The sequence below is a fragment of the Lactuca virosa genome, chromosome 9 (genome assembly GCF_052849685.1).
Source record: "Lactuca virosa cultivar CGN04683 chromosome 9, Lactuca_virosa_CGN04683_v6, whole genome shotgun sequence".
Classification (NCBI taxonomy): Eukaryota; Viridiplantae; Streptophyta; class Magnoliopsida; order Asterales; family Asteraceae; genus Lactuca; species Lactuca virosa.
Genome location: NC_136434.1, coordinates 165,709,825 through 165,729,205, shown reverse-complemented (window position 1 = coordinate 165,729,205; position 19,381 = coordinate 165,709,825). Strand labels below are relative to the sequence as shown.

Genomic DNA, 19,381 nt, shown 5'->3' with positions numbered 1-19,381 from the left:
ATATAAATAAAGTTCGATTTTTTCAATTAAATCAATTAAAAACGTGCCATAAATATTTTTCTAAGAAATTGACGATGCTTTATTAAATAATGTTTTATAAAATTTGACACAAAAAATATAAGAATATATATATATATATATATATATATATATATATATATATATATATATATATATATATATATTCATATTTATATAAACAACTTCAACGACCATTATTGTAATAAACTTTTATTTATAAATTTGTCAAAAATATCATGTTTGTGTCGTCGAATTTTTTTTTAAGTATTGTAACTTTTTTTTTTCAAATTGTTTATCACTAATAAAGTTGAAATAAATATAAATTCAAAAAAACTAAAAAAAAGTAAAGTATATGTGTTTTTTTAGGCTAGAAGATATCTGAAAATGTTAGAAGACTCTGGTCCATATCTACGCCAAAAAGAGGGCACACAGACATTTTTAGGTCTGCAGTCTTAAAAAAAAACAAACAGTCTGCGAAGACTAATGTCTGCGCGTGGTCTGCACCGCACAGACAGAAAAAGTCAGGAAGATTTACAGACAAAAAACAAACACCACTTAAGTCTTCCACCTATTATTGATTATCCACCATTATGTAAAATGTCTTGCTTTCAGGCGTCAAGGAAAGGGCTAAGATTGGAAAGATAAGACTGGAAATCCCTACAAGCAAACACTAATATGATAATTAAGTTAATAAAGGTTATAATATTACCACAAACATTACGAGTGTTAAATTCGTAACATAAAGTTATTCAATTTGAAAACTAGATTCTATTAAACGAAATTAAAATCTTAAAATGAACCGAAACAAAACCCTTTTGAGCAAATCATTGCTAATAAATGAATATTTTTTTGCCAAATGTCACTCTCTCGTTAACTTGAACACATGTTATTTTTTGTTATTTTTTAATAAATGTTTTTTCCATGTGTCATTTTTTCATTTTTCATCTTTTCTTAATTAACACATCACATTTAATAACTGTCTAAATTGAAAATAATTAATAAATTACAGTATTATTACTATTCATATATTGTATTTAATATTTAATATGTTTCCTTTTACATTTAAATTTTAAATTTTGAATTTCAAATCTAAAATTTCAGTTTTAAATATTTTTTTTAAACCTTCATATTTAGTTTTTTGTTTTATCCAACCCGTATAACATACGGGTCTTACAACTAGTATAGTTAGAATTGAGGATGTTCATACCAGATTTGAAAACATAGTTAGAATTGAGGATGTTCATACCATTTGAAAACTGTTTAAAGGAAAAAATAATACATTTTTTTCATCTCTCGTGTAAACCACAATCTAACCGCTACATACAAAAAAATCGAATAAATAACTTGCTCGAGTATGCAAAAATTAGTAGAAGAATCTCGATAACGTGATAACGTACAATTAAACAGACACAAAGCACACACATCTTGATTGAGAAAATCATAATGAAATTAGGTTAATTGGATAATGTCATTGTACAGAATCGGAAGAATAAACGAAATAAACACCGAAAAACATGATAATTACGTGGGCAATCAGGTGGTGGGCATATTATCGATTAAAGAATAAATGAAACTATGCAATATGTCCCTTCACGATGCTCGACAGTGGGAAGGAAGAGACGATTGATCACACACAAAAGGAAAGACAATTATAGGGATTAACGTGGTATGATGCATACGTGATATAAATCCCTACTCTTGAAGGTAGGGGGCTAGGGGTTTTTTTTTCGTTAATAATGATTTTTAAATATAAAAAATGATTTAAAATGTTTAATAAGCGCGATTACGTGAATGAAGCCCAAGGCCTGACCCAGCTATTATAACTTATCCCGTTAACCCTAATTCCTATTTGTTTAATCGCTACTTTGCTAATCTTAGGACTGATCTTGTTCGCTGCTTACCGCTTCGCGTCACGTTATTGTGAAATCTGAAGTTCTGATCGATTGTCAAGTTCTTATTAACGTACAACCCCATCTTTTTCATGCACACTCATACCAACGTACAAGTATGCTTATGCACATGTTCTATCCTTTATGTTTTTTTTTTCCATGCAGTTTACTTTCTTTGATTGTGGGTGCTTAGTTTTAGTTTATTCCATGTATTTATGTACTGTAAGACTTTGGGTTTCTTCTTGTTGTTCAAGCAAGTTATTTTTCCAGAAAACACTGTGTGTGTGATCTTTGTCTTGCTGTATGACTCTGCGAAGTGCTGTGTGTGGTTACTCAGTTTTGTGCACTGTGAGTTTTGCTAATACGATTCTTAAGTTTTGCTACTTTGATTTCTGATTTGTGGGCTGTTAATTGTAGGGGAAGAGAAGTTTTTTTTATTAAGAATCACAATGTCAAACGTTGAAGACTGGGATTCCAAGGAAATCCACTTAACTAATAACACAGTATCCAAGCTTCCAGATAACCCGGAATGCCCCTTTCTTGTAAATTTGTTCTTGGACTTCAATGAAGATCTGTATGATATTCCAATCACATTCTTCAATAACATGCCTAGTCTCCAAACACTAGATCTGTCCAACACGAGTATAAGATGTCTGCCATCTTCCATTTCCAAGCTGACAACTCTTACTGAATTATACGTAAGAAACTGTGCGATGATGGAACTCCCACCTGAAATTGGATCCCTTAAGAATCTCAAGGTCCTTGATTCAGAAGGAACACAACTTGTGAGTCTACCTAAACAAGTTGGGTCGCTAATCAAGTTGGAATGCTTGAAGTTTTCATTGTACGAATTTGCACACGATCACAAACCAAGAAACCAAATAGTCCCAGTAGCAGATTTAGCAAAACTCAGAGGGTTAAAGGCAATCAGCATTTATTTGGACTCGAATACTGAATGGTGGGAAGATGAGGTCAAAAGAATCATCAACATTTTGCCCAAACTTGAGAACTTGGAATGTTTGAGATTGTATTTCCCAACCACAGAACTGCTGGAGACATTCATGGAAACACAGAACTCGCGGGGGTTCCCTATCTACCAACAGTTGTCTGATTTTGGTTTCATTGTTGGTCACCTTGAAGAATATGTGATATCGTGTGTCCCACGTGACCTTCTCAAGATGTTTATAAAACTCCCCAAGTTTCTGATGTATACAAATTATGACGACGAGACAAAAGTGATTGCGAGGCTGCTGAAAGATGTTAATGCTCTTTTATTAGACCGCCACTGGACTGTCCAGTCCTTGTCTTCCTTTGGGCTCGTAGAGATGGAGAAGCTGAAATTCTGCTTGTTGGCCCAATGCAATGAGTTGCTGGAGATTGTCAATGGAAACCATTTGAAGGAGTTAGAACATCTGTCAATTCATTGCATGAAGAGTCTCACTTGCATCTTGAATGGGAGAATCGAAAGTGATAGTCTGTGTCTTTCCAAGCTAAAAACCTTGGCTATTCATTCATGCCCTCAGATGATCACCATTTTTACACGGGGGTTGCTTGAGAGTCTCACTTGCTTGGAATATCTTGTTGTTGAAGACTGCACGAATCGAAAGCCTTGTAAGTTTGGAATGTTATCAGTATTCATCAACTCTTCCTTCTTGTTGTCTCCCAAGTTTGAAGAAGATATCACTTTTACACCTCCATGAATTTGTTAGCATCTCTCGTGGTATAAGTATTGCCCCACGATTAGAAAGTCTGGTCGTTTTTAATTGCCCAAAACTTAAGGAAATCTCCAACATGCAACCTTCTGATCATCTCAGGGAAATTAAAGGGACCAAGCACTGGTGGGATGCATTGAAATGGAGTGGTCAGCCTGCTTATCGTGATTATCTGGCTAATGTCTTCATCCAAATTGGACCAGATGATGAAAATATCATGGATGAGCTAGCTGACGCTGTGAACCTTCCCATATTTTACTGATCGAATACCTTTTTTCACAACACAACAGGTGAAGTTTCCTAACTTAATATCTTAAAATAATAATATGTGCAGCCACTCTTTATCACCTAAAATCCTGACAGCATATTTATTGTTTTTTTCGTCGAATAGGGTATAGTTAGTGGATTTGAGTAAAAATTCTCGCTACCATAATATATAGCAATAAACTTTTATTTATACCCATAATAACAGCGTACTTGTATCTTTTTTCTACCAAGAATGCCAACTTGCTTATATTTTGTTTCTTATATATGGTAGCAATAGATGACCTGAAACTTGGAAGCATTTGATAAGCTCAATGTTACATAAGTCTATCATCCGTAAAGAAATGTAAGTATGTTGCTGAACTTTTAGGTAAAGGAAGTGCAAGTAAGATGCGATTTTGTGTAAATAAGTATAGGTACATTGCTATTATGGTAAAACATAAAGTATATTTTACAAGTTTAAGAGAAAAAAATAATTTAACGGCAAGTATGATGCTATTATGGGTAAATAAATCTAAGTAAATTGTTGTGGATAAAAAGTAAAGTACATTGTTTATGTTGATAAAAAAACAGTAAAATATGTTGATTTTTGCCAGTACGATTTCACATTTCCTTTTTCTCTGTTGTTTCTAATTGTGACATTCATGTTGTGCAGTGAATCCCTGGAACAAAGATGGTTTTTCCTAGATTGAAGAAGCCACAAGATCATATTTTGCTTATTTGAAGCCGTCAAGTCAACCGCTTAATTTCATTGAATTGGTTTTATTTTTAATGAGCCTTATTTACATTAATACTGAATTTTGTTGCAAATAACTGTGTCATGTTGCATGTTCCTAGGTTTCAAATATTCCTTTTTATAGTTTTGTGTAGAACAAATACATTGTGAAACAAGATTTATATCATTTGTTGGCAGGGCGGCACAACCAGATTGGGGGCTCTAAGCGAACCAAAAATTTGGGGCCCTTTGGCCTTTATTATACTTAATGTTATACAATTAGTTCTTAACAGCCTTGACCTTGAGAAAACTAAAATTTGTTCCTACTTCCAACAAAAATCGTCCCAAACCTGATTCAATAGTAATGTAATACAAATTTAACGTTCAAACTAGACTACAAAAATTTGGTCTGAAATTATATTGAATTATAATGTTTGGTTGGCCCGAAGGAATGGAATGCATTATCACATGACAAAATTAACAATTTGGAATGAATCACATTCCTTCGGGAATGGTTCATTCAACACAAATAGGTTTTTCTTCTTCATTCCTATGGAATTAACCATTCCATTTCTTCCCTGATTCCATCATGATCATACCAAATACTACCTAAATTCAATGAATCAAAATTATCATGGATTTGCATAATAGAAACTCATCATCATCCTCTTCTTCTATAGAAATGTTTTTTCCATCCACCTGATCTCCTTTCCCAAGAGATCCCTACATAACTTCAACTTCATTAGACTCGGTATCCTGCCTGAAAATCTCTGTGGCTGAAGTTCCAATTACTGCTTTCTTCTTAATTATTTCCTCTCTAAGCCAATTTGGCACTGAAACCTAAATAGTCTTCCAATCTGAGATACATAGTAGAAAACAACACAGCAGCAGAAATGATATTGTATGCTCCTAACTATACCTTTTTAATTTTTTTCAAGAAATCCAGGGGTCCCATATGTATCAATAGAGAAGCCACTTGTTACATGAAATGCATTTGATGCCCCAATAGGAAAAGTTGCATTACCAGATGCCATGGTTGGTTGGAAGCTTGATCTTCCAAATAAAGGTGTGAGGTGCATACCACAGGATATTGCCCCTGTTGGGTCATGATTATGACTGAATCTTTGCCCAAAATCTAAAGATTGATTGCTAAGATCGGTTGTTGGGTCAAAAAGACTGAAAACTGTTATAGAAATAACACATCAAACATTAACCCTAATAGATAATCTGATAGACTAATAATCAGATTCAGATATTCGTATAATGGAAGGTCTAAAAACTGCTACAAATATAACATATCAAACGTAATCCTAATAGAGTAACTGAGAATCAGATTGACAGAGTATCGGAGGAAGAAGAAGAGCAGTCGTTGGGTTATTAGAGGAAGAAAAATCGACTATCAAACATAAGAAGAATCGAGAATCAACTAATCGGATTATCAGATTATCAGAGGAAGAACCGAAGAAGAACATATCAAACTTAACATATTGTTTCATTGTTTCAATCGAGATTGCAGATTGGTAACGGTTGCTTCTTGCTTCTGCCGAGAATGGAAAATCAAAGAATGAGAAGCCGAGAAGGAAGATTGGAACAGCCTGTAGTCGCTTGGTTTTGATGATTTCTTTCAGTCTATGGCATGCACGATTCGAAGAACCATCGAGATTTGGGTTAAGGGACCCCTTAGAATTGGGGCCCTAAGCCCTTGCTTAGTTTACGACCCTGTTTGTTGGTGGCGTGTTGTATTTGATAGAAAGGTTGATTATATATTAGTGGACCGGCGGGTTTGCTTTTCCTACCGAAAGGCTGAAATGGGGCTTGAAACCGGGTTGATCAGATCCAGTGGCTGAGCTAAGGTAGAAGGAGTGGGGTGTGTGGACCCTACTTAATTGTGGATCCCACCATATATTTATATATTGACTTTTTTAAAAGGTTGTCCTCCTTTGATTTTGATGAAATTACTAATCTAACCATAATTATTAATGACTTATTAAAAAATAGCCAAAAAATGAGTCTTAGCCAAAAATAGTCCACCAAATAGTAGTCAACATATAGTTGACTACTCTTTTTCTTGAAATCTACTATTTCGTGGTAATGGACTACTGTTTTCACGGCCCGTTTATTTTTTCGTGGCCCATTAGCCCAAAGTATATAATGGTTAATTTTTCAGATTAGGTTATTTTTCAGTATTGTTTTTTTGGTTTGCCTACTGTTTTCTCTCAATGGAGCACCCGAAGAACAACCAGGTTTGTCTACTTTTCATCAAAATTTTACCGTGTTCGTGATTAGGAGTAGTTTTGGTACATGGGGTTAAGTTTTTATTTGAAAAAAATCGAAAAAAAATCAAACCGTAGGTTTCATACAAAACCTACGGTTTACAAGTGCCCAATGCACAGTTTGTGCAGTGTCAACTTGTTCACCTACGGTTTCGTCGAACCCGAAATTTTTTTTTTTCGTTTTTTTTTTTAAAAATTTGATCCAACATGATCAGAATTTGATATATAGTATAATTTCATGATTTTTTTTAAACTAAAAAAAATAGCGAAGCCGTAGGTTTTTTTGAAACCTACGCTGTACAAGCATTTAATGCATAGTTTGTACAGTAAAAGGTTGTACACCGTAGGTTTCCAAAAAACCTACGGTTTTATTTTTTTTTAAAATTTATAATCAATAATTAAACATTTATATATTTTGTTGATGCTGTGATTTTTTTTTTGAAAAAAAAAAATAATAAGAAACTGTAGGTATGTATATAAAATCGTAGGTTTCTTAAAACCTACAGTTTTATATATATTTTTTCATTTTTGTTCGAAAAAAAAATAGTTTCTACGGAATTTTAACGATTGTATATATATTATGATTCCATGTTTGCATTTTGTGAAAAAGTATGTTATTTTCTATGTCTCGATTATAGTATACATATATCAATGTACTATCTATTTGAAGAAGTTTCTATGTTTATAATGAGTAGATACTTTGAAGTATATTGTATTGACAAAATAACATTTTGTTTTGGTAGTTTCGGGTTTGTTATAAAATATGTTATTGTCACACCATTTTCAAAGTACAATGCTATATTTAGTATACTATTAGTATAGAAAATACAAAAAAATGTTGTCAATTAATTTCCTTTGGTATTTTATACAAAGTAAATAGAATATATGAAATGATTAAGTCTTATATTGTGTGCTTTCTCTAATTGTTTATCACTTTTTTTCTTTTATAAAACTTTATTTAACCTTAATTTTTATTTAATTTTGTAGCTTCCAAACAAAACGATGATGTGTCACTTATCTGTCAAAGCCTCATGCCATAAATTGCATGAAGTTTTGAGTGACTTGAACGGACCCGTGCGCGATATTTTTTCAACAACTAGCTTCGGTTACTTGTTGGACCTACCAGCTCAGTCCGGAGACGGACTTCTTATTCATGGGTTGTTACTGCATATGTTGCGTCCTACTGCTGAAACGGATGCAGCTGAGCGTCTATATTTTAGGTTTTCTAGACGTACATTGTCATTTGGCCCGGAGGAGTTTTGTCTTGTGACCGGACTTTACATGGGCTGGTGTCCTACATCAAGGATCGAATTTTCAACCATGTATAAACACGGATATGGTGAAAATACATTTCGGTCCAGAGTCTTCCCATATCGCACGAACACTTCGTTACTTATAGAAGATTTGGAGCTCCTTATCTTGAATCAACGGTTCAATGATATATCGGCTCACGACGGTGTCCGTGTCATTTTGCTATATATCCTCAATCAAGGTTTTTTTGGGAAAGGAGCTTAATGATAAAGTCACCAAGGAATTTTTGTGGGTGGTGGAGAACCTGGATCAATGGAATAGATATTTATCAATTTAATATTTATAATAAAATACTAATTTTTATACGTTTAACTAATACTTTTTCTTATAATATAGGTTCTCGTGGGGGAGTTATCTATGGACTAAAACATACCCTAGATTGTCGGGTATGTTTAAGAAATTTGAGGATCATATGTCCAACCATCCAACAAAAGCGATTGTGTACACACTATCGGGTTTTGTTATTCATTTGAAGGTATATTTAAGTAATTAAAAAAATATATTTAATAATTTATCGGTTTTTATTCTTTTGATAATTTTAGTTAGTGCTAACACTTATAAATTAATGTATATTTATTACAAGATATGGATATGGGAGATGTTCCCAGTAATTCGGGGAAATGTTGCGATACGACGCAATTATTTATATCCTCGTATATTGCGTTGGTTTCATATTAGGAGGTTAACTTGGGTGAAAGTTTGCGATGTTTTCGATGTTGATCAGGATGAGGCGCATCAACCCAAAAAAAAGATGATTGCCTCAGATGCCGAGTCCTTTACTCCACATTATTTGTCATATATTACTAGTCTAAATTGTGAATCGTCTGAAGTCCCTTCTTCTGTACGCTACAACTTTAGAAATGATGTAAGTAAATTTGTAAAAACAGAATCTAGTATAATAAAAATTTTCAACTATTATTGATATATGAAATAATTTATGTAGGGGGCATCTTCGTTTGATCCATCCTGTGGAAACAACCAATCTTCCAAGTCCACCGAGGGAACTCATACGGTGGGAATTAACAAAAAAACCACGCGAGAAATAATGGCAAGACTTCAATCTTTGGAGGAAGAAATCCGATGATTGAAAAATAAAGGTGGAACTCGAGATGATGATGACTTGGAAGAATTTTTTAACGAAGCTTTTGAGGTAAAATAATTAATTTTAGAAATTTACTATCAATTTGAAGAAATATGATGTATTAATTAATTTTTTAACGAAACTTTTATTAATTATTTTTTCTTTAAATGTAGGGGAATGAGAATGTGGTTGGTAGTCCACAGAAATCAAATCGAGTAAACGAGGATGATGATGTTGATAATCCACCATTGTTTGATTCTAGAAAACAAATACAAATCGTGAAGGTGGTTATAATTTTTTTTTTGTATATTAAACTTTTTATTTTTTTAAAGTATATTAAAAAAATTAATATTTTTTTTGTAGAAGAAGAAAAAAAAGAAGGTTGTTGCTAGTGAGATTGTGGATGCGGAAAATCATATACCCGGGTCTCCTGTTGTGAAAGAAAGTCGTCCGGTTAGGCAATTGAAACCTTCTCAATATCTTAGCTCTCCATACGTTTCGGTAAGTATGTTAAAAATCATATTTACTATAATTTTATTACTATATGGATAGCTATTGACTACGTATATAATGTAGGTTTAAAATGCCCTCCCCCCCCCCATATCGTACAGGTGGGGTAATACACAACGAACCCCCCCCCCCCCCCCCCGTATTTGTCAGCCATCTCCCGACACTTTTATTGGAGTCGTATGTGAATCCGGGTTGTAACGCCCTTGCTCTATACATGGGAAACAAACCAGCTTTTTTTTGAAACATCGGTTATACAATGAAAAAATGGAAGCAAAGTTTTGGGATCTGCTTTTTTATGCAAGTGAATTGAGATTTTTAGATGAAGCGGTATGAAGACATTCCTTTATATTTAAAATTTGAACAATTTATAAGCTACTTATGTTTAAATTAAATTTAAATGCAGCATGTTGACATATGGGGAAGGCTTTTGAATGAGCGGAGACCGAACGATGCTCGATGGACAATCATGCCATCGTCATTTTTTGGTGCATTTGAGATGTTCCAGTGGGCAGGAAGTGCAACGGGAAATCTGTTTGACCCATTGGATGGATGTAAATATTGGCTAGAAGTTGACTGTGTAAGTAAAGAAATAATATATATATTATCAGTCACTTTACTTGTCATATTACATTAATTAAACGTTGTAATTAATTGCAACGGTTGTGTGTTAAAATAGGTTTATTTTCCAATATGCATCAACCCACATCATTGGGTACTTGGCGAGTTATGGATGAACACGCTGTCGTTGAATTTGTACGACAACTTCCAATTATTTGGCGTCGTGAAGATTATTGATTTTGTGCGGTTTGAAGAATTTATGGACCGCATTCTGCTGGAAATTGGCTATTGGAACCACATGGTGACATGGGTTTGCCTGTTCAGAAAGCATCCATCACTGTTACGGACGTGCCCCAACAAGAAGGGATGTTTGCAGAGTGCGGTGTATTTATGCTGATGTTCATGGAGCAGTTTGTTTCAGGTCGACCGATTGGTATATCGATGGCACCTGTTGTTGCTGCTACTCAGTTTCGCTATAGGATGGGCATGATATATTATGGATCTTCTAGACAGGCGATTTTTAGTTAGTCCGAGTTGTATGTTTTTAGTGACATTCAATGTGTATTGTTTCATGACGATTGGTTAACAAAATGTCCCCTAATTATTAAACATAAACAAACTAGAAAGAGAATAGTACATATTATATAGATTAATCATAATAAACAAGCAAATATAAAACTTATTACATAGATAAACTCATAAATAATGCATAAACTTACTACTTGATTAATCAAGAATTATTAAATTCAAACATCTGGAAAATCATTTGCAAATTTTGCTTTTTCTTGAATCACCCGGTCGTAATTTTTGTGTATGTTTTTGAGAATCTTTTTCATTTTAACCTCTTCTTTGTTGACGTAGTCTATTGCATCTCGTACCCAAACCCTTGCAGTTTTTAACAGCACGAACAAATGGATTAGGTTATGAAGGTAAACAGGCAAGTTGTAAAAGCTTTCTTCATGCTCACTATCAGAGAAACTCATTTCGAATCAGTTACAAGAGACAGTTACCAATTACTTAGTGTGCCTAAGGTTGCGGAGGTAAGGGGATTACCACATGATTATAATTTGACTACTGTGTTACAAGCATTGACTACTGTCTACTAGCATTTGACTACAAGTTTATGTGTTGTCTTATCGTACAGTGAATTTCGGACACATCATTGTAATTTGACTAGTGTGTTACAGCCATTGACTACTGTCTACTAGCATTTGACTACCACTACTGTGTTATAGCCATTGACTACTGTTTACTAGCATTTTACTACTACTTTATTCCTTTTAATAGCTTTTGAAGTGATTTATGGAAAGACTTATCACTAAATTACTATTTAACTCGTCAACATTAAAGATGAGTTTCTCATACAATGACCATGAAGAAAGCTTTACCAACTTGCCTGTTTACCTCCACAACATTCAGCTTACAAATCCCCATAGTTACACTTACATCAAAAACAATGTTTTGGATCGGTTTGAACTATGTTTTGTCGCTATTCGATGTGTGGTAATATACTTTCGATTTGTTTATTTTTTGTGCTAAAAAGATTTAAATTAGTTTGAAAACTAATAATTGTGTTGTACTAAGTATGAAATAGATCAACACATTCTTAGGATGCATGCTTCCGGTCATCTTCATAGGCAGTGTTCGTATTCGAGATGAGTATCTTAATTCAATGTTCGTAGCAGTTGCTATGGATGGAAACAACAACACTACACCAATAGCATTTGGTATCGGGGTGGCAAATAATGTTAACTCCTGCACTTGGTTCCTTATGAGGTTGAAGGATGCTATCGGAGAGGGTAGGGAAGTTGCGTTCATAACCAATATGGACGATACCATTTCTTCTTTTGTGGGTCAGGTATTCCCTGAGGCTTATCATGGTTATTCGTCTAAGAGTGTTTTTATTTATTGTCGCTTAAGAATTGGTCAAAGCACAAATTTAGACTATTTGTTCTTCCGTGCATGCAAAGCATATACCACGCAAGATTTTGAAAAATCATTTTCTAAGTTAAGTCATGTTGCACGTGAGGCTCTTGCCAACATCGGAAAAACGAAATGGGCACGGTCCTATTTCCCTAATATACGTTGGAATGTACTAAACATTAATATTCCAGAATTCCTATTGGTGTTATCGGTTACTCAACGCAATGTACCGATAATAACGCTAATTGATGCAATTGTTCAGTACCTCCAACAGACGTTTGCAGAACGCAGTGTCGTGGGAGGTAATTTAGAAAGTTTTTATAAACCATTAAAATATCCATAATTGACTATCCTTTTACTTTTCAGGGATGTTGAACACCATATTCACCCCTTACGCAGAGATGGTCGTTCACAGGAGGATGCAAAAGTCTCTACGATGGAAAGCAACTAAAATTCCACCTGAGATCCTGTCTCCGTTCCCCTCTGATATTTTCCGAGTTTATGATCTAAAAAGAAGATGTGTTGTAGATCTTAATCGACACACATGTTCTTGTGGGAAATGACGCAGTCTGGGTATAGCATGTGGTCATGCTATTGCTGCAGCACGTTATACAAAAAACACGGAATTAACCGATATGGTTCAAATATATTATTTGGCTGATGTGTTTCGAACTACATACCAGACTAGAAATGTGAACGTTGTTCCCCCTGCATCTGAATGGGAAATACCAGAGCCGTTGATGGTCGTTTTAATCCTTATGTAATCCTATTTTACTATTATTTGCTAATACTTTTCTTTTTAAATCGATGTGGAGTAACCTGAGATTGTGGTTTTAATAAATGATGCAAGCGTATAATATTCGATGTGGAGTAACATGAGATTGTGGTAATGAACATTTCCATTTTACAAAACCATACTGTTTATATTACATTAGGTGGTATAAATCAAAAAAAATTTACTAAACATTAGGTGGTAAAATTTAAAGAAATTGCATTGCAACATTTACTCTTCTTTAACAATTAATAGCATCTACAATATATAGTTATTGTAAAATTAAAACAGTATATTTATGTAAGTTATACTACAATTTGACTACTCCTTCACATTATTTCACAACGGTTTCATAAATTTTGACTACTAGTTTCTAGAGTGAATAATGTTTTGTCATTTCGAACAGTAAAATTGTCCTTTCAAACAGTACTTCTATGTTGGTCTCACCCTATTAATATGCAACTAACATGCATCTTAAACGTGATACATTACAACATTCAGAAATTTAGAATGAATTCATCTGAGTTCGGTGTTTGGCATTGTGAAGAAGAAGATTGATATGTTTGTTCCGATAACAACCCAATTCCGGAAGGCCCAAATTTCCCACTCCCAGATAACATGCCTGGCGACATTTTCCAAGATATGAAGGCCGCTGAAGAAGCCAACGAAAGGGACTCTCAAATTAGTCGCATACTCAACCAACGTGCAAACGACCTAGCAGATCAAGTAATTGAAAAAGAAAAATGGATTGCTGAAACTACCAAAAAAATCAAAGAGACTAAGAAATGGATTCGAGATGCAAATAGGGAGTTTAATAAGCTTCAAGCTGAACGGGACCGTCTAACAGATGTTGTTAGAATTAGAGGGGATTTTATCGATCGTGAACAAAATTTGTATCCCAAACACTTTCCTAATCTGTGGAAACCAACTTAATTATGTTATGTTTATTATGTCGCAACTTATGTTATTTTATCGTAACCTAAAAATGGCAACTTATGTTATTTTATGTCGTTTTTAACAGCACGAAACATACTTTGGAGGGTAAAACCAATGATGTAACGATATCGGATTTGAAATCCGGATATTTTCCGACGAAGAACTATGTATAAACAACGTAACCAACATATAAAACATGAAAATCACACTAAAAACATACTTTTATCGTAACCTAAAAATAGCAACTTATGTTATTTTATGTCGTTTTTAACAGCACGAAGCATACTTTGGAGGGTAAAACCAATGATGTAACGATATCAGATTTGAAATCCGGATATTTTCCGAAGAAGAACTATGTAAAAACAACGTAACCAACATATATAACATGAAGATCACACTAAAAAACATACTTTTATCGTAAGCTAAAAATGGCAACTTATGTTATTTTATGTCGTTTTTAACAGCATGAAGCATACTTTGGAGGGTAAAACCAATAATGTAACGATATCGGATTTGAAATCCGGATATTTTCCGACGAAGAACTATGTAAAAACAACGTAAGCAACATATAAAACATGAAAATCACACTAAAAACATACTTTTATTGTAAGCTAAAAATGACAACTTATGTTATTTTACGTCGTTTTTAATAGCACGAACAAATGGAAAATATATTACAAAGACAATGGCAAATATATTACAAACATAATATATTTCAAATATATTACAAACACAATGTCAAATATATTAAAAACATAATATATTACAAATATATTACAAACACAATAGCAAATATATTACATACACAAAGACAAATATATTACAAACATCATTGTTTAAAGGGAATAAAAATTACATTGGCAATAAAACAGCCATCAACGGGTCTGGTATTTCCCATTCAGATGGTGGGGGAAGAGGGTGAACGGTTTGTGTCTGGTAGACGAGCTGAAATACATCAGCATGGTAATATACTTGCACCATATCAACTAATTCATGCATGTTTGAATGACGTGCTGCTGTGATAGCATGACCATATGCTATACTGAGACTGTGGCATTTGCCACATGAACAAGTATGACCATTAAGGTCTACAACACAAGTTGTTTTAAAATCAAAAACTAGATAAACATATGTCGGCAAGGGAGACGCGATCTGTTGGGGGATCTGTGTTGCTTGCCAACCAACAGACTTTTGCATCCTTCTTTGAAGCACCATTTGAGCATACGGTGTTAGTACAGTAGTCAAACTCCCTGAAAAATAAATATGGTTATAAAAGGTTGTTGTACTAGTTATTTAGTACTTTTATATTGCACCCAAAAATTTACCTGCCATTATACTTCATTCAACAAAAGTATTTTGCATGTACTCACGAATTCCCTCGATAAGCGTTATTATCGGTACATTACGTTGATTAAGCGATAATAATGAAAAATATTGAGGAACTTCCATGTTGAGTACATTCCAACGGATGATAGGGAAATAGGCTCTTGCCTATTTCGGATGACCGATATTCGTAAGCACTTCACGAGCATCATGGCTTAGCCTAGAAAAATTTTGTTTAAAAATAGACATAGTGTAGGATTTTGATGTTATCCAGAACAAAGTTTCCAATGATCTTCTAGAGCCTACTCTTGTGCGTAAATATTTGTGGACGCTCTTACAAGTGTAACCATGATAAGAATCAGTGAAAACATTATCTACGCAAGAACTAACGACATCGTCCATATTGGATATGAACGCTACTTCCCTACCCTGTCCAAGACTTTCTTTTAACCTCATCAAGAACCAGCTACAACTTACCAGATTACTTTCAACCGCCATACCAAATGCTATAGGGAAAGTCAGATTGTTCCCGTCTTTAGCAACCGCTACAAACATTGTTTTAGGTAGTTCCCTCGAAGACGTACACTACCAATGAAGATTACAGGCAAGAAACAATTTATGAATGCATGGACCTGTATTTTTGAAGAGTGCAAACCAATTAGTTTAAATGTACAAAGAATATCAAATGTAAAGAAACAATAGAAATTTGGAAAACAAATATACCACCCATCCAATAGCGAGAAAACAAGATTGAAAACGATCCATCAAATCCGTTTTGATGTGAGTGTGAGTATGCAGGTTGGTTCGCCTTAGGTTATGAAGGTAAACAGGCAAGTTGTTAAAGCTTTCTTCATGCTCACTGTCAGAGAAACTCATTTCGAATCAGTTATAAGAGACAATTACCAATTACTTAGTGTGCCTAAGGTTGTGGATGTAAGGGGCTTACCACATGCAGACACATATGTATGTAGGAGCTATAAAGGCAAGGTCCATAATGTATTGTCTTTTCGAACAGTAGATTTGTCGTTTCAAATAGTATCTCCGTGTAAGGTATCTGACAATTGGACTACTCTTTGACATTTTTTTACTACGGTTTTATAGACTTTGACTACTGCTTTGTACACTGCATAATGTATTGTATTTTCCAACAGTAGATTTGTCATTTCAAACAGTATCTCCATGTAAGGTATCTGACAATTGGACTACTCTTTGACAATTATTTGACTACGGTTTTATAGACTTTGACTACTGCTTTGTAGCCTGCATAATGTATTGTCATTTCCAACAGTAGATTTGTCATTTCAAACAGTATCTCCGTGTAAGGTATCTGACAATTGGACAACTCTTTGACAATTATTTGACTACGGTTTTATAGACTTTGACTACTGCTTTGTAGCCTGCATAATGTAGTTTCAAACAATACTTATGGGAATCCACCTAATTGTTTATCAATATTTTTTCTTATTTAAGTACTCCTATAAAATTAAAACAAACTAACAAACAAATTTAAAAAATGGCCTCCAATCAAACAACTTCTTCCTATGCAGCTGCTCCGTCCAATACTCCACATCCATGGACGATAAGAGAGGTGATGGTGGTAACACGATGTTGGATGAACGTTTACGAGGATGTAACAACCATGGTTAACCCTGATTGCTTTGAAGGTGATGAATGGACCTGCATAACAGCTATGTTTAACCTCTCATTGGGAGAAGGAAAACACCGAACACAAGAAGATATTGTTGGTAAGTGGACGGATTTAAAGGAAAAAATCACATGGTTCAATCGATGGTATCATCATCTTAAAAATAGGTATCGTTATCCAAACAACGACGAAGATCTTTTAGAATTGGTTAAAGATCATTACATTTTGGAGCACGAGGGAAGTGACTTCAAGTATGAGGATGCATGGATTCTAGTTAAAAATAAAAAAATATTTCATGTAGAAGACTCTTATATGTGAAATGTCTTATGTAATGTTTGCTACTGATGTATCTCGTTTTCTATAATGTTTTATGTTTGTGTTTTATTTTTCATGGAATAAAGTAGATAATAAGTGGGGTACTAGATTTAATTAATAATGTCAGAAGTGTAGTTTAATACAAGCAATACAAATTACAAATACGGGAATTCATTACTTTCGTACATTAATCTAAGGACAATTTAAATCAAATGTGCTGTTGAAATCAAAAGTAGGGTACACGCTTTCGTTCTGTGACCCGCTTCCGGATGCGATTTCATCAATCGTTATGCCCTTTTGTGTCGATTTTTTCCTCCCCCCAGATCCGCTCCCTGATCCCCTACCCGTACAATCATTCCTCATGTGTCCAAAATGACCGCATGTAGAACATTCTTGTCGTATGGGACGCTCACCTTGTGATGGAATACAGCCAATGTTTCTTGGTCTACCCGGCTGACGTCTCTCCATTATGGGTGGCTTCACAATCATCAAATCATCGGGAATCTCCCACTCAGATGGACTTGGTAAGGGGTTCACAGACTCCTCGTAAGTTTTCCCCAGTGTCTCTATAAAGTAAGCTTTTAAAGCAAATTCCGAACAATCTTCGTAACGGTTCATTGTGAGCACTTTTATGACATGGCCACAAGGTAAGCCATCTATTTGCCACCGCCTATATGTACAGGTTCTTTGTTGGAAATCAACAATGACACTTTTGTGAGTAGAGCTTTTCACTTCAAATCTACTATTTGAGATAGGATACACCATCCAATTATTACAAGCATTCTTATTTGCTTCTATAATCGTTTCAGCCCATGAGGTGAGTGTTGTTTTTGCTTCAGCTAAAAAATAGACATAATTTCATAATATCATATGAGTAGTAAAATAACATTTCAAGTACTATTGTATATAAAATATTAGTACCTGGAACATTACGTTTCTGAAAACTCCATTGTTGCATTGTTGCATGGAAATATTCAATCAACATCAATATTGGCATCTTTCTTGCAAATCTTGACATTGAATTTATCGACTCTGCACTATTTGATGTCATAAGAAAATACCGATTCCCATGAAAATGTGCCCTGGCCCATCTTTCTGGATTGATGTTTTGTAGGTATTCCCATACACGATCATTTACCTTTTTAATTTTTTTCATCCCATTATCGAATTTTATAATAGTATAGGCTTTGCATGTCTCCCAAAATAATGCGTGTATTGTATCGCTGCTTCCAAATTTTGCTGAAATGTTGAAATACAAATGGATACCACATATTCCATGATGGGCGTGAGGAAATATATTTGCAATTGACGTCGCTATGGATGGAGCCCTATCAGATATGAATGTAAGGTCTTCCACGTTTCCTATACATTCACGTAGTTTTCGAAGGAACCAGGACCATGTCTCCGTACATTCACTTTTGCATATGGCATAAGCAACAGGCATGATTTGGTTTTGACCGTCCATTGTCATTGCGAGCAACATCGTACCCTTGAATTCACCCTTTAGGTGACCACCATCAATTATTAGGGTCGGCCTACAATATTTGATGAACGCTTGTACCTACAATTATTTTTGAGGCATTAACAAATACCAATTAGGATTCATATATTTTATTTGTTATAAAAAATTATCACTGCTTATCGAGCAACCCAGTGCGATATACACGAACTCAAACTGATCATCATCATCTGTTCTTATCTTAGCAACAGTTCCTGGATTATGCTGAACCAAGTTGTGCAGATACGCTGGTAGTTTGGTGAATGAATCCTATTTGGTACCTCTTAACATCAACAACGCATATTGCTTTGCCCGCCATGCCTGTTGGTATGAGATATTGATTGGAAATTTCGAATTGATGTCCCTCACAATTTCATTACCCCGATAAACTCTATTATAATCCCCGGCGAATTCAGCGATAAAGTGGCCGAGTACCTTTTTCTTTTATTGTCGATGATTAGACTCCAAGTTTGTTGCACAACAAGTGTGTTGGTCAACAACTTTTGTGACTTGGAAAGCAGTAGTCGATTTGATTCCCCTTGCCCTAACCATCCAAGAACAATTTTCTACCAAACAAACCACCTCGAATCTTTCTTTACTCGATCTGGTAGTCTTATACTGCTTACCTTGTTCCA

The 19,381-nt window shown here is 34.5% G+C and overlaps 1 protein-coding gene across 1 annotated transcript; it reads left to right on the top strand.

Moving 5' to 3' along the window:
- The first annotated feature begins 11,684 nt into the window (after nucleotides 1–11,684).
- LOC145139978 (uncharacterized) lies at nucleotides 11,685–13,021 on the top strand. The gene is made up of 4 exons (XM_079073614.1): nucleotides 11,685–11,837; nucleotides 11,929–12,559; nucleotides 12,624–12,726; nucleotides 12,826–13,021. The coding sequence occupies exons 1-4, from the start codon at nucleotides 11,685–11,687 to the stop codon at nucleotides 13,019–13,021; spliced, it is 1,083 nt and encodes a 360-aa protein (XP_078929740.1).
- The last annotated feature ends 6,360 nt before the right edge of the window (nucleotides 13,022–19,381 follow it).